Below are 16087 nucleotides of genomic sequence, written 5' to 3' on the forward strand. Positions count from 1 at the left end.
AAAAAATAATAATAATAATAATAAAAAAGGAGAAAGAGAAGAAGAAAGAGAAGGAAAGAAAGAAAAGAAAAAGATGAATTTATAAGTAGCATTACAGCAGTATTTTCCACAATCTTGAGAGAATCACTTTTGACCCACTCCTGGTTTGCAAGATATCTAGCTGCATGCTGCAAGGGAAAAAGAGCCATTATAAGCTCAAAAAAGCCAAATAAGCTAGATTTACACAAAAATGGAACTGTTGGAAAACATCTCTTCTAACAAAAGAATTAAAAAGAGTTTCCTTAAAGGCTAAATTCATGCAGAATGAATAGGAAAAGGACAACTGTGGCATGGCAGGGAAACAAACCAAAGAAAATCAAAAATCATGAGACGGAAATCCAATTATAAGAAAGTCAGTCCCAATGGGCCAAAGAGCACTCTTGTTGAAAAAATATCACCCACCTCACATGTAGAAGGGAAAAAAGAACTGCACCTCTAAACAGGGTCAAAAGTGATGTGAATCAAGGGCTTATGATGTAAAAATTTTCTCCTTCGCATTTGCTTCTTTCTCTCTTTTGTACTCGGTAATCAAACAAAAAAGTACTTCTTTCAACTTAGTCTTGAGGAAGCCAAAAGGATTTCAAACCTCAAACCCCCAACCTTTTCCCCAACAACTCTCAAAGAGCATCGTAAGTCTTTTTGATGATTTTTCAGTTTTCTCATCTATTCTTTCCTATTAAGTGATTTTATCACCATTTGAGCTTGTCCAGGTGCACTGTCGTTATAATAGTCATTGATGATGAGAGATAAAGGTGATGCTAAATTGCTGAAGCTCAATAATCCTTTATTATTAACTTCAGGCATTGTCCAAACTGGATGAGTTTACATGGCATTCTCAACAACAAAATGCAATAAATCAAATAAAAAACGAATTGGACAAGACAGTGTTGACAATGGTTTATTTCCTAGAACCTTTGAGAGGTAAATCTGGATCAAACAAAATTGAATTCATGAAACCAAACCCAAGTTCATTGGGAAAGGCTTATCTTTTCCTGTTTTCATTGTTGTGGAAAAGGCAATACTGCTTATTGCCTCTCAAAATTAGACAAAGGCACGTTGACCTATCTCATGTCACATCCTATCTTTTAGGGATACAACATTCGTTCTGAAAGAAGCAAACATGAACACGGGATTCTCCTCTTCGCTGACTCATGCTCATCAGAGCTAAGCTGTCTTAGTATACATATATTAACCTTAAAAAAATTCTTCAGATCAACAAAATTTTAATCCAAGGTAAGTTGCCATGTAGCAAAACCAAATAACCAAGTCCTTAAAACAAAGAGAAAATAACAGTACACAATCAAGGCATGTTTGGAAGTCGTTTATAAACGTTTTAAATTATAAATGGATGGATATGAGTGATGGATGAGTGAATAGTATTTGTGCGGGTCCGACGAAATATTAAGTTAAGAAGTTCTTTGACCGATAATAAACAATATATAAATGATAGCCAAGCAGGGTTTTGTTAGACCAGCAATACAAATTACTTATCGAAGGCGCAGGGGTAGCAAGGGAAATGCACAAGAAGAGAGACCACATGCACGGTTACATGAGTTGGTTGGGGAAGGAACAGTCTAGAAGAGAAGCAACCTATAAATAAGGGAAGGGAGCTGTAGTTGAGTAGGCAGAAATTGGTAATCAGTAGGAGAGTAGTGGACCTCTTGAATGTTCACATCTATATCCTTGTTATTTTCTTCATTTAATCAGTTCCTTGTATTTCAGATCTGTCATTTGTACAACACTCTTTCACCAGTGTAATTCCAGTTCATTATTGAAATTTAGTTATCATTTATCCTAAGAGTGTGTTGGGTAAACAGTCATTATACCAGGTACATATCATTGGTATTAAAGCATTCAATTCTGATGGTGAATTTGGCTGATCGGGTGGGGAATTTGGAAGGAACTCATCAGAAGTTACAGGAACAATTGGAAGGGATGCAACATGGGATGGAAAGGATGCAGGTTGAGTTACAGAGAGTCCAGAACATAGAGAAAAACATGGCGATTATCTCAGAACAATTCTCCTTCATGAGATCAAGGTGGGAAGAAGCAGAAAAAGAGAGAAAAGGCAAAGGGGAGGAGGGAACGAAGGAGTCGGAGTACACTATGCACTCTGAAATTTCACCGCGTGTGGAGGCAAGTGGTAAGGATGTGGGCGGTGTTACAGGTCAAATTTGGAACCCGGACATCAGAGGAAGCTGGAAATGCCAATGTTTACAAGAAAGGGTCCGGATGAATGGATTTTCAAAGCGGAACGTTATTTCAGAGTGAATCAAATGTCAAAGACGGAGAAGTTAGAAACAGCGGCCTTGTGTTTTGAAGAAGGTGAGCTAGCATGGTATTAGTGGCAACAGAAACAGAAGGGGTTTCGTAGTTGGGAGGAACTCAAATCATTGATGAGAATCCAGTTCCGTTCATCTACGGAGAGAACCGTGGAGGAGAGATTTCTGGCACTTCGGCAGGAAGAGTCAATGATGGCATATCGGCTCGCATTTGAGACCTCAGCAGCACCCATCAGAGACATTTCATATGCTATACTGGAAGGCCATTTCCTAAATGGGTTAAGGCCGGAGATGAGGGCTGAAATTAGAGTGATGCAGCCCAAAGGTTTGAACCAAATCATGGAGCTGGCCTAGCGAATTGAGGAAAAAAATCAAGCACTGCAGGCCCATTTGTGTGGCCCAAACCCATTAAGAAGTAAATTAAATGCTAGCACTAATCCGGGTTCCCAGTTCACTCGACAGATTATGCTCCAAGGTACCAGCCCTAAGTCTTCATTCCCAAGCTCAAGCTCAAGCTCAAGCTCAAGCCCTGCTCTCTAATCTCCAGCTCCGGCCAACGCCACCCACCAACCTACTCTTCAAGAAGCTCAGTGAAGCAGAGTGGAAGGCCAAGAAAGAGAAGGGGTTGTGTTTTCGCTGTGATGAAAAGTATTCCATAGGGCATAAGTGCATAAATAAGGAGCTGCAAGTGATGTTGATCTATGATGCGGAACAACAAGAAGAGTGGGGGACTAAGGATTCGGCTGAGGAGATAACCAAGGTAGAGAAGGCGATGATCGGTGAGGTGGTGGTGTCGATGAATTCAATTGTAGGGCTTAAACCACCTCAAACTATGAAATTGAAGGGGGAGATTTAAGGAAAGGAAGTAATAGTGTTGATCGATTGTGGTGCTAGCCACAATTTTGTATCGGCAGAATTAGTGCAGAAACTGGGTTTACGAAGAATAGAGACACTTGGTTATGGGGTGATTATGGGTACTGGAGTGTCGTGCAAGGTGAAGGAGTATGCCGAGGGGTACAATTATCCCTTCAAAATGTGGAGGTGGTAGAAGATTTCCTTCCCCTGGATCTTGGGAGATCGAATGTGATCTTGGGAATGAAGTGGCTATCAACTTTGGGTCAAATGAAAGTTGATTGGAAGGCCCTTACGATGAAGTTTTGGGTTGGGGAGACCACCATTACACTGCGAGGGGACCCGAGCCTTGGTAAAAACTTAGTCTCACTGAAGGCTAAGATGAAGGCATTAAAACCAAGTGGGGGAAGTGTGCTACTGGAACTTGGTAGGTTGAGTTAGGTGCATTGCAATGGGAAATTCTGGCATTTATTAAACAAGTTTTGGATGATTTTGAGAAGGTTTTTGCAAAACCTAAAGGGTTGCCACCACAACGGGAAAGGGGTCACACTATCACCCTCCAACCAGGAACAACACCTACTAGTGTGAGACCTTACCGTTACCCCAATGCCCAGAAAAATGAGATAGAAAAAAGTTAGTCATAGAGATGTTGGCAGCAGGGATAATCAGACCCAGTGTTAGCCCTTTTTCTAGCCAAGTGTCATTAGTGAAAAAAAAAGATGGTGGATGGCAATTCTGTGTGGATTATAGAGCTGTGAACAGAGCAACAGTGCAAGATAAGTTCCCTATTCCTGTAATTGATGAATTATTGGATGAGCTTCATGGAGTCAGACCCAGTGTTAGCCCTTTTTCTAGCCAAGTGTCATTAGTGAAAAAAAAAGATGGTGGATGGCAATTCTGTGTGGATTATAGAGCTGTGAACAGAGCAACAGTGCAAGATAAGTTCCCTATTCCTGTAATTGATGAATTATTGGATGAGCTTCATGGAACAACCATCTTTTCTAAATTGAACCTAAAAGCAGGGTACCACCAAATTAGAGTCAGACCTGATAATATCCCCAAGACAGCCTTCAGGACACAAGAAGGCCACTGTGAATTTTTAGTGATGCCATTTGGGCTCACTAACGCTCTCGCTACATTTCAGGCACTTATGAATGAAGTGTTCAAGGAGAAGTTGAAGCGTTTCGTTCTGGTATTTTTTGATGATACCTTAGTGTTCAGCCATAATGAAGAGGAGCATAATGAGCATCTGAGGAGTGTATTGCAGGTGTTATCCCAACATCAATTGTATGCAAATCGAAAAAAATGTAGTTTCAGGTAGTTAGAAGTAGAGTATCTCGGGCACATCATTTCCCATCATGGAGTAGCGGCGGACAGGTCAAAAATTCAAGCCACAGTAGATTGGCTGAGCCCTAGTTCATTAAGGGAGTTGAGGGGATATTTAGGGTTGACTGGGCACTGCTGAGCCCTAGTTCATTAAGGGAGTTGAGGGGATATTTAGGGTTGACTGGGCACTACCGTCGCTTTGTTAAGGATTATGGCAAGTTGGCGTGGGCTTTAACAGAACAATTGCGCAAGGGTTTTTTTTTTTTTTTTTTTTTTGCGATGATGAAGCAGAAGGGGCCTTTAATAAACTGAAAGCAGCCATGACTACTGTGCCGGTACTTGCCCATCCTGACTTCAATAAGCCTTTCATCATAGAAACCGATGCTTCTAGTTTTGGTTTAGGGGCAGTACTTATGCAAGAACAGCACTCCATCGCATTTTTTAGTCATGCTCTTAATCCGAAAGGGAGAATAAAATCAGCATATGAACGGGAGCTGATGGCCATCGTGTTTGCCGTCCAAAAGTGGAGACATTACCTGCTGGGACAAAAGTTTTTTGTTTGGATTGACCAAAAAAGTTTGAAATTTCTAATGGAGCAACGGGAGGTAAATCCTGATTATCAAAAGTGGTTAATGAAATTGATGGGGTATCAGTTTGAAATTCAATATCGCCCAGGGAGTGAAAATAAAGCAGCTGATGCAGTGAAAATAAAGCAGCTGATGCACTATCCCGAGTGAGTTCTTCAGCCGAATTAATGGCAATACTAGTCCCGGCAGTGATACAATTGGAGGTCTTAACAGAGGAGGTAAGGGCAGACCCACAGTTGCAAGGGATCATTCAAGATATCATCCGAGATCCTTCCAGCAGGCCAGATTATACGATAATACATGGTCAATTACTATTCAAACGAAGGTTGTTATTACCAAAAGGATCAAAATTAATTCCCATGATGTTGCAAGAGGGACATGACAGCAAATTAGCGAGGCACTCTGGATTTTTGAAGACCTACAAACGAATTGCAGCAAGTGTTTACTGGGAGGGAATGAAATCAGATATAAGCAAGTATGTCAGTTAGTGTGCCGTTTGTCAGCAAAACAAGTATAGTGCCCTATCCCCGGGGGGGCTGTTACAACCCCTAGCTATCCCGAATCGGGTCTGGGAAGATATTGGCATGGATTTCCTAGAGGGGCTGCTTAAATCTGGAAATATGGACACCATTCTGGTGGTTGTTGATCGACTGAGTAAATACGGGCACTTTATGGGGCTCAAACATCCTTTTACAGCGGCTAGTGTGGGGTTAGTTTTCATTAAAGAAGTGGTACGGCTCCATGGAATACCTCATTCCATCGTCTCAGATCCAGACAAGGTTTTTGTGAGCCATTTTTGGGAGGAGTTATTTCGGTTGCAAAAAACTAAGCTCCGCCGAAGTACAGCTTATCACCCTGAGTCTGATGAGCAGACAGAGGTATTAAACCGCACTATAGAAACTTATCTTCGTTGCTTTGCCTCAGTGCGGCCAAAATCTTAGTTCAGTTGGTTGCCATGGGCGAAATTGTGGTACAACACATCCTTTCATATAGCTACCAAAACTACTCCTTTTCAAATTGTATATGGGAGAGAACCCCCAGCCTTAGTAAGGATCGAGAAGGGATCCAATTAAAGGCACAACTACTCAGAGCTCAAGCTAAAATGAAGAACATAGCTGATGCTAAACGCCGAGATATCCAGTTCCAGATAGAGGATTTGGTATACTTGAAAATCAGACCTAAACATCGAGATGTCCAGTTCCAGATTGGGGATTTGTTATACTCGAAAATCAAACCCCATCGCTAGAAAACATTGGTAGCTAAAAGTAACGAGAAATTGGGTCTAAGATTCTATGGTCCATTTGCTGTTGAGAAGAGGGTTGGACCTGTGGCATATAAACTGTCACTACCATCTACTTGTAGCGTTCGTTCGGTTTTTCACATATCACAGTTGCACAAAGCAATGGGAGCAACACAAGCTATGGAGGAAGTACCCAGCCAATTGAATGAGGAGTTGGAAATGTTGGTGGAACCTGAAGCAGTGCTTGGGGTACGACCCGGATTCGGTCACAACATTAGAGGGCTTGATGTATTAATTCAATGGAAAGGGCTACCACCACTTGAAGCAACTTGGGAATCCTATGACTTGTTAAAACAACAGATTCCGTCCTTTCACCTTGAGGACAAGCTGAGTCTTGTTGGGGGGAATAATGTAAGACCAGCAATACAAATTACTTATCAAAGGCACAGGGGTAGCAAGGGAAATGCACAAGAAGAGAGACAACATGCACAGTTACATGAGTTGGTTGGGGAAGGAACGGTCTAGAAGACAAGCAACCTATAAATAAAGGAACGGAGCTACAGTTGAGTAGGCAGAAATTGGTTATCAGTAGGAGAGTAGTGGACCTCTCGAATGTTCACATCTATATCCTTGTTATTTTCTTCATTTAATCAGTACCTTGTATTTCAGATGTCATTCGTATAACAGATCTTTCACCAGTGTAATTCCAGTTCATTAATGAAATTTAGTTCTCATTTATCCTAAGAGTGCGTTACAACCATCTTTTCTAAATTGAACCTGAAAGCAGGGTACCACCAAATTAGAGTCAGACCTGATAATATCCCCAAGACAGCCTTCAGGACACAAGAAGGCCACTGTGAATTTTTAGTGATGCCATTTGGGCTCACTAACGCTCTCGCTACATTTCAGGCACTTATGAATGAATTTATTTTTTTTTATTTTTTTTTGGGGATGATACCTAGAATGTGGGCAAATTCAACGTAAATGGACCTAAAAATGAAAAGGTTCACACTAAGGGCGTTTCGTTCTGGTATTTTTTGATGATACCTTAGTGTTCAACCATAATGAAGAGGAGCATAATGAGCATCTGAGGAGTGTATTGCAGGTGTTATCCCAACATCAATTGTATGCAAATCGAAAAAAATGTAGTTTCAGGTAGTTAGAAGTAGAGTATCTCGGGCACATCATTTCCCATCATGGAGTAGCGGCGGACAGGTCAAAAATTCAAGCCACAGTAGATTGGCTGAGCCCTAGTTCATTAAGGGAGTTGAGGGGATATTTAGGGTTGACTGGGCACTATGTTATCCCAACATCAATTGTATGCAAATCGAAAAAAATGTAGTTTCAGGTAGTTAGAAGTAGAGTATCTCGGGCACATCATTTCCCATCATGGAGTAGCGGCGGACAGGTCAAAAATTCAAGCCACAGTAGATTGGCTGAGCCCTAGTTCATTAAGGGAGTTGAGGGGATATTTAGGGTTGACTGGGCACTACCGTCGCTTTGTTAAGGATTATGGCAAGTTGGCGTGGGCTTTAACAGAACAATTGCGCAAGGGTTTTTTTTTTTTCTTTTTTTTTTTTCCGTGTTTCATGATGGCCATCGTGTTTGCCGTCCAAAAGTGGAGACATTACCTGCTGGGACAAAAGTTTTTTGTTTGGATTGACCAAAAAAGTTTGAAATTTCTAATGGAGCAACGGGAGGTAAATCCTGATTATCAAAAGTGGTTAATGAAATTGATGGGGTATCAGTTTGAAATTCAATATCGCCCAGGGAGTGAAAATAAAGCAGCTGATGCAGTGAAAATAAAGCAGCTGATGCACTATCCCGAGTGAGTTCTTCAGCCGAATTAATGGCAATACTAGTCCCGGCAGTGATACAATTGGAGGTCTTAACAGAGGAGGTAAGGGCAGACCCACAGTTGCAAGGGATCATTCAAGATATCATCCGAGATCCTTCCAGCAGGCCAGATTATACGATAATACATGGTCAATTACTATTCAAACGAAGGTTGTTATTACCAAAAGGATCAAAATTAATTCCCATGATGTTGCAAGAGGGACATGACAGCAAATTAGCGAGGCACTCTGGATTTTTGAAGACCTACAAACGAATTGCAGCAAGTGTTTACTGGGAGGGAATGAAATCAGATATAAGCAAGTATGTCAGTTAGTGTGCCGTTTGTCAGCAAAACAAGTATAGTGCCCTATCCCCGGGGGGGCTGTTACAACCCCTAGCTATCCCGAATCGGGTCTGGGAAGATATTGGCATGGATTTCCTAGAGGGGCTGCTTAAATCTGGAAATATGGACACCATTCTGGTGGTTGTTGATCGACTGAGTAAATACGGGCACTTTATGGGGCTCAAACATCCTTTTACAGCGGCTAGTGTGGGGTTAGTTTTCATTAAAGAAGTGGTACGGCTCCATGGAATACCTCATTCCATCGTCTCAGATCCAGACAAGGTTTTTGTGAGCCATTTTTGGGAGGAGTTATTTCGGTTGCAAAAAACTAAGCTCCGCCGAAGTACAGCTTATCACCCTGAGTCTGATGAGCAGACAGAGGTATTAAACCGCACTATAGAAACTTATCTTCGTTGCTTTGCCTCAGTGCGGCCAAAATCTTAGTTCAGTTGGTTGCCATGGGCGAAATTGTGGTACAACACATCCTTTCATATAGCTACCAAAACTACTCCTTTTCAAATTGTATATGGGAGAGAACCCCCAGCCTTAGTAAGGATCGAGAAGGGATCCAATTAAAGGCACAACTACTCAGAGCTCAAGCTAAAATGAAGAACATAGCTGATGCTAAACGCCGAGATATCCAGTTCCAGATAGAGGATTTGGTATACTTGAAAATCAGACCTAAACATCGAGATGTCCAGTTCCAGATTGGGGATTTGTTATACTCGAAAATCAAACCCCATCGCTAGAAAACATTGGTAGCTAAAAGTAACGAGAAATTGGGTCTAAGATTCTATGGTCCATTTGCTGTTGAGAAGAGGGTTGGACCTGTGGCATATAAACTGTCACTACCATCTACTTGTAGCGTTCGTCCGGTTTTTCACATATCACAGTTGCACAAAGCAATGGGAGCAACACAAGCTATGGAGGAAGTACCCAGCCAATTGAATGAGGAGTTGGAAATGTTGGTGGAACCTGAAGCAGTGCTTGGGGTACGACCCGGATTCGGTCACAACATTAGAGGGCTTGATGTATTAATTCAATGGAAAGGGCTACCACCACTTGAAGCAACTTGGGAATCCTATGACTTGTTAAAACAACAGATTCCGTCCTTTCACCTTGAGGACAAGCTGAGTCTTGTTGGGGGGAATAATGTAAGACCAGCAATACAAATTACTTATCAAAGGCACAGGGGTAGCAAGGGAAATGCACAAGAAGAGAGACAACATGCACAGTTACATGAGTTGGTTGGGGAAGGAACGGTCTAGAAGACAAGCAACCTATAAATAAAGGAACGGAGCTACAGTTGAGTAGGCAGAAATTGGTTATCAGTAGGAGAGTAGTGGACCTCTCGAATGTTCACATCTATATCCTTGTTATTTTCTTCATTTAATCAGTTCCTTGTATTTCAGATGTCATTCGTATAACAGATCTTTCACCAGTGTAATTCCAGTTCATTAATGAAATTTAGTTCTCATTTATCCTAAGAGTGCGTTGGGTAAACTGTCATTATACCAGGTACATATCAGGTTTCAATTGTCATGTTGTCTTCTATCCACATAAGAAAATGAGTCTGATGCTCATAAAGTGTGCTCATTTGTATCGGAGTAGGAAAGGTTTTCAAACATCTTTTGCAGGATGAACAGTACACGAGTACGATACGTAGCATGATCGGATAGTGATTGCTAGGTAGGCTCCAATTATTAACTACACAAGCACTCCCCTGATGAGACACCTAGTAGAACTGAGACGAGTACTGTTCAATACACAAAATTTTGTATTATATTCTAAGAAGCCAAAATATAACACATTACTCAACTCTATTGCTTCAGTTGCAGGACTCTTTCTCATTTTATTTATTTTTTTTTATTTTTTTTTGGGGATGATACCTAGAATGTGGGCAAATTCAACGTAAATGGACCTAAAAATGAAAAGGTTCACACTAAGCATCAGTTTGCACAATATTCAGCAAACTTGCAACTGATTTCTCAAACTTTTGACTATTTGAGACAGCAAGAAGAGTGTAATTCTTCCATTTATGGGTCATATAAAGACACGAGAAGAAAGATGATCTGAAAACAGGGATCATCTTGCCAATATCGCTTTTCCAAGACACGAGATCAGAAAGATGATCTGAAAACAGGGACCATCTTGCCAAGATCACTTTTCCAAGAAAAAGTATAATTTTATCATTCATATAACACGAGATCAGCTTTATATCATCCTGAATACCTGAAAGCAAGTTTCTTTGATGCCATTACGACCCTCTAAGATCCCTGCTTCTTTAATAGGTTCCTAAAAACAATGTAGATAATGTTACTTTTCTATAATATTTCTCCCTAAATCTATTACAAAATATATAATCCAAATGAACTTGTTATTACCAAATTTCTCACAGGAGGAAGACAAACCACAAGGTCCACATCACTTGATGGAAGGGACAATCCAGTAGCATTTGAACCAAAAACATTTGTCCTAGAACGAGGCCACAAGACTTGGAGAGAACGTGCAACACACTTAACAGCCCAGTTAATGTAAGGCTTTCTGATCAAATTCTCAGCAGCAACCTAACATATTGTAGCAGATTGCAATTTATCAGTAATCTTTTAACACAAATGGAACATAATTTTACCATGAGAAATAAATTCAAATCTTAGCAGCATTAAATCCTAAAAACAAGACATTAAACCAGTCCAGTATCACACCTGCTTGCAGAAAGAGTTGATTTCATCATGGAGAGTATTATGGAACAGTGACAGAGAAGCCTTGCGGGAGGAACAGTTCTGCAGTTCAGGTGGTTGCAAAGGAAATGCAATATCTGGCTAAGGTAGACATTTTCCATTGAAATTAGACATTAAAATAATGAAGAAAGAAAAAAATTCACAACCGTGTTAAAAGGATGATTATAAATGATGAATGTAAGTACATGTTCTTGATCCCGAGCTAGCTGGGAAATTGCAATAAGTCGATCCTGTAGCAATGCTCCTGCTAAAGGCTGCGTCAACTGACGGGCGGAAAGGCTTTTGTTTCTCCAGGAAGGCCAAACTACTTCACTACCATTCATGGGTAAGCAAGCTTCTTCAAAATTGACACCATCATGGAACCAACCTTTGACACCCCAATGCCTTGGGCTGGAGCTACCAGATCGAACAGTAGGAAAACCTTTGTGTTTTCTGGAATCACCAACAGGAGAGGGAGGAGGTGGATGAGGGGCACGTGGAACACATAGGACTACGGGAGAAGGTGGCCTCTTAATTCGAGGTTGTTCCCGCCTGTTAGGTGGAACACAAGGGCTTTTTCTATCATAACTTTGCTTAAAATCCGATCTAGATCTTTCCCTCGACATATTTGGGATGATTATTGGCCTCAAAATGGGATATGGAAGTGAATCTCCAGTTTTCGCTTCTCCATCACCAGGCATATTGGGAATACATCCAGAGACAATCTCCTCAACATCCACATCATTCATTGCTGATGAGGAGTGCAGAACTTTGCCACTTATATCACTACCAGGAATAACATAGCCAAGAGCTCCAGGTCCCAGAGGATCAAAGGGAGAGCAAAAGGAAGCAGCAGAAGGTGAGGTCAGTCCATTTGTACTATAAGAGGAGGAGAAGGCAACCATATCATCAACAGCCCTACTCATATCAGCTTCTCTCCAAGCCCAAGAGCTATCGTCTGAACAGAGTGAGGGAGGACGTGAGAAACTAGTCCCTGGATGATCAGAAGGATTCCAGTACATCACACCGCCACCAAAGTACTGATTACAATCCAGCGCAGAAACTGCATGTACTTCTAACTCTTCTTCTGACATCCAGCGGTTGTCATGCTCATCCACTGGTTCCTGAGAATTTGTAACATCGGACATGTCCATAAATTCACCAGAAAGGACCCTTTCATCCTCTGAAGTAACTGGACCGCACTGCACATGTTGAGCAGTGAAGCGCTGAAGAAGAGGGGACTGTCGTCTTGAGATAAAATCAGAATCATAATTGCAAGTAACTGATGGGGATAGTCTACTGACACCATGCAACACCGGAGGCCAATCTAAACTCATTGGTAGATGTTGAGATATCACTCCACTATACCTAGAGTCAACAGAAGAATTTCTTACTTGTACATTTTGTATTTGGTGAAAATGATTTTTCCAATTATGACCAACATCAAGATGCAATCTATCTGTGGCAGTAGGGAGGTGAGTATTAGCAGAAGGATGAATAGTGGCTACACTGGGCCACTCATAAGAGATGTATGCTGATGAACTTGTGGCCCCGATGTTACCCATACTTCCTTGCTCCTGAACCCGAAAAGTTTTTCCTTCTGTCTTATTACCTTCTGTTAGTTTCCCTAGAAAACCCGTCGCTTGGTAAATTCCATGTGAATGTGCATAACTTCTTCTGCCAATAACTCCGCCACACATATCATTATCTTCAACCACAGGCATAACAGGAGTTGCATCAGAATCCACATCCTCACTCAGATGACCAACCCTGGAAGTTTCAGTATCATTTTGGACCACTATGTCCGAGTTTTGATGGTGCTTCAAACCAAGACTATCACTGACTTCAGCAGAAGAATCATGCGTCTCCTCACATTGTGCCATTACAGTACTTTCACAGCAATGATCTGGATTTACTTCAGAGATGTTAATCCCGGCTGCAACATTGTTTGAAAAGATCTCGATAGTTGTATTTCCAGGTGTACAGTGAGCCATGGAGGGCGTATCTTGAGAACTAACAGAAATAGCGGTAGCTATAGAGCTTCTAGAATGATAACTTGCAACTTCTGAGCTATGGGAGCTCGAGCTTTTGAGCTTTTTCTTCTCTTTCCTACTCTTCTTAGGAGCACTTTGTACATTTACATTATTTAATCCTTTAACGGGTCCCTGGTCACAGTCAATCAGTTACAAAACATTTCTGCCATTAATAGAATTAGCCTCCGTTTGGCAAATTTATAAATGAATATACGAGGAATAATAGTGTGCTCACAAAATGTACGGATAATAAATGAGAAGCATTTTTGAATTTAGAGTTGAAATTAATGTTTAACTTTGATCAAATTTATAAATTCGTTGCCAAATGGAGGCCTTAAGTTTTCACATAAAAATAGACGAGCACAACCATGGCATCTGTCGATGCAAGATTCCTCCTAGCAATAACTTCCTCCGGAACTTCACCATCAAACCTGTTAGGCAGTCTAATATCTCCATTGCCACTATACACCTGCCCATATGCATTAAATTGTAGTATCATTGGAAATATTTAAGGATTCAAGTATGTAGGGTCTAATTATGTACAGGAATTAAAGAAAAAGATACTGAGGAGATGAAGACATACCTGGGTAGGTTCAACAAGGTTTCGGCCATCTGTACAAGGTCTTGGAACAGGGATTGAATTCTTACTGCGCTTTTTACCCTTTTTCTTATGATTACTGGAAGCACCTTTCTCCTTAAATTTATTAGAACTCCAATTTCCCTCCTCGAGTAGCTCAATTTTTGTGCAATCAAGCGAAACAACCATGAGCATCTCTCTGAATTTTCTTAATATAATGTCAGAAATGATATTTGCAGAGTCCAATGAAGTAAAAAATAGTTTCTCTTGATCATAAGCACCACGCTGAAATGCTAACAACATGGTACAGATAACCTGAAGAATGTACAAACTATTAAACACACAGTTCAACGGAGAAGAATTTCTGGAAACTGGTGTAGGATTTGTGTTCCATTTATTTTTAGAATCTGTTCCTTTGAGTTTAGCAATGTCCCTTCCACTCTTAAAAGTAGAATTACATCTCAAGGGCTGCTCGCCACGATAATCGTAGAGCCACATTTTGTCGTCTAAGATGCAACCTTTACCCTTCAACATTGCTGGTGCCTGTGATCACAATCATGAGATACTGGACCCTACTTACAACAAGAAAGAGATAACAAAAGGTAGAAACAGAAAGCAAGTATGAGCCAATTTGGAAATAAGCCCACACAAAAAGCATTTCAATACGGTTGCTAAATGACAAAAAAAGAAAATATATCTCTATGCAGAAGGACTCATAGTTATCTGCTCTAATGACTTTGCATCAGCTTCCCACTCTAACATGATTACAAATGCTATAATTAACATCAATTCCACATATCAGAATATGTCTCACAACACATATTTTAACGTCGTGCACTAAAGAGATCAGTAGTAAATACACACAAAAAGAAACGACAAAACAAATCTGTAACAAGAACTAAATAGAAGTACCAAAGATTTTGCGGCTTTTCCCAAGAAAGTGCGAAACACCTTCTTCCTGATAGTGTCATCCAATTTCTCCCACCAATCTACACATCCTTTCTTCCTCCAAAACACATTTGCAGCCATGCCAGATGCACTCAACCTATCCTTTAACTTCGCCCCCCGTTTCTTTCCACTATTACAGTTAAACCATGCCAACTTCAAAGTCACCTCCATTCTGTTAGCAATGAACTCCTCCAAACTATAATATCCTTTTGCTTTCAACCATTTCAGCTCCACCCATTCTCCCGCCATCTCCCCCTCCTCCCCTCCCCTCAAAAACTCCCCACCCGAAACTCCATCCATTATTTCGACAAATCTATTCACATCCTCCACAAATTCTTCAATTACACCCATCGCATTTAGACTAGTCCCCAAAAAATCAATTCCCTCTTCATTATTTTCCCCTTCTTTTGAGCTGAATAACTTCACGGAATCATAAATCACACGTTCTGACGCATTCGACTGCGCAATTCTCAACAGAAGCCCCTCCATCTTGCGATAACACAAGGTGGGAAGGGTAGAATCGTCTTTTTCACAGGTGGTAGGGAGGTCAGGGAGAATAATAAACCGACCTGGGCCGTTTAACCGGAGCTTCTCAAGCATTCCCAGCAGGATCTTAATGAAGTCTGAGTCAACGGTTGTTAAATAGGCCTGGCGGTGGTGGACCGAGAGAGATGATAACCATTTAAGGATGGCGGGTCGGTGGTTCGGGTTAGGATTCGGTTTCGGGTTCCGGCTGGGGTTCGGATCAGATATCTTGGAGTTGTAAAGAGAAATGTGGGCCGTGAGGGAGTCGAGGAGTTGCTGTTTCGAATTCATTGGAAATTTGAAGGTATGGAACTGGAACAGGTCGTGTAATGGAGGACGAGAAGAATATATAGACACGAAAGGAACGGAAGGAGAGAAAGCGTAACGCAGAAGTGGACGAATAATTGTTCTAATTATTAGGTATAAGTAGCGTCCGTTTGAGTCCGTGAGTTAATAATGCATTTTAGAATACTATATTGAGTTAAAAAAATTTGGAAAAATATAAATTTCCGTATTATTGGTTGAGAAGCATAAAGAAAGATGCATTGCGGAGATAATTAAGAATGTCAGCAAGATGAGTCGAGTTGGCTCACAAGTTCAAATTCGAGGCTCGAGTTTGGCTCGAATAAAATGATGCGAGCGTTTTTTTAGATTCGAGTCGAGCCGAGCTTTTGCTCTACCAAAAATTTAGGCTCAACTCAAGCTTTCAGTTTGAGCCTTTTCGAGCCTAGCTGATTTTTTTCTTCAAGGTAGCACAAAATGACTAAAAAGGCAACATT

General features: G+C 41.0%; 1 protein-coding gene across 1 annotated transcript; it reads right to left on the reverse strand.

Moving 5' to 3' along the window:
• Nucleotides 1-93: 93 nt before the first annotated feature.
• On the reverse strand, nucleotides 94-15687 carry LOC111410844. The gene is made up of 8 exons (XM_023041419.1): nucleotides 14748-15687; nucleotides 13842-14378; nucleotides 13626-13727; nucleotides 11432-13390; nucleotides 11211-11323; nucleotides 10890-11072; nucleotides 10738-10800; nucleotides 94-167 (listed from the first exon to the last, which is right to left on the reverse strand). Exons 1-6 carry the CDS (start codon nucleotides 15597-15599, stop codon nucleotides 11054-11056), a joined length of 3582 nt encoding a protein of 1193 aa, XP_022897187.1. The 5' UTR covers nucleotides 15600-15687; the 3' UTR covers nucleotides 94-167; nucleotides 10738-10800; nucleotides 10890-11053.
• Nucleotides 15688-16087: the final 400 nt, after the last annotated feature.

The sequence above is a fragment of the Olea europaea genome, chromosome 15 (genome assembly GCF_002742605.1).
Source record: "Olea europaea var. sylvestris chromosome 15, O_europaea_v1, whole genome shotgun sequence".
In the NCBI taxonomy this organism is placed as follows: Eukaryota; Viridiplantae; Streptophyta; class Magnoliopsida; order Lamiales; family Oleaceae; genus Olea; species Olea europaea.

Bases quoted from the DNA above. Each gene is read 5' to 3' on its own strand.
- LOC111410844 (XM_023041419.1), bottom strand. From the start codon at position 15,599: ATGAATTCGAAACAGCAACTCCTCGACTCCCTCACGGCCCACATTTCT. The intron at 13,728-13,841 runs GTATGTCTTCAT...GCATATGGGCAG, and splicing joins ACCTTGTTGAACCTACCCAG to GTGTATAGTGGCAATGGAGA. The intron at 11,324-11,431 runs GTACTTACATTC...TACCTTAGCCAG, and splicing joins TAGCTCGGGATCAAGAACAT to ATATTGCATTTCCTTTGCAA.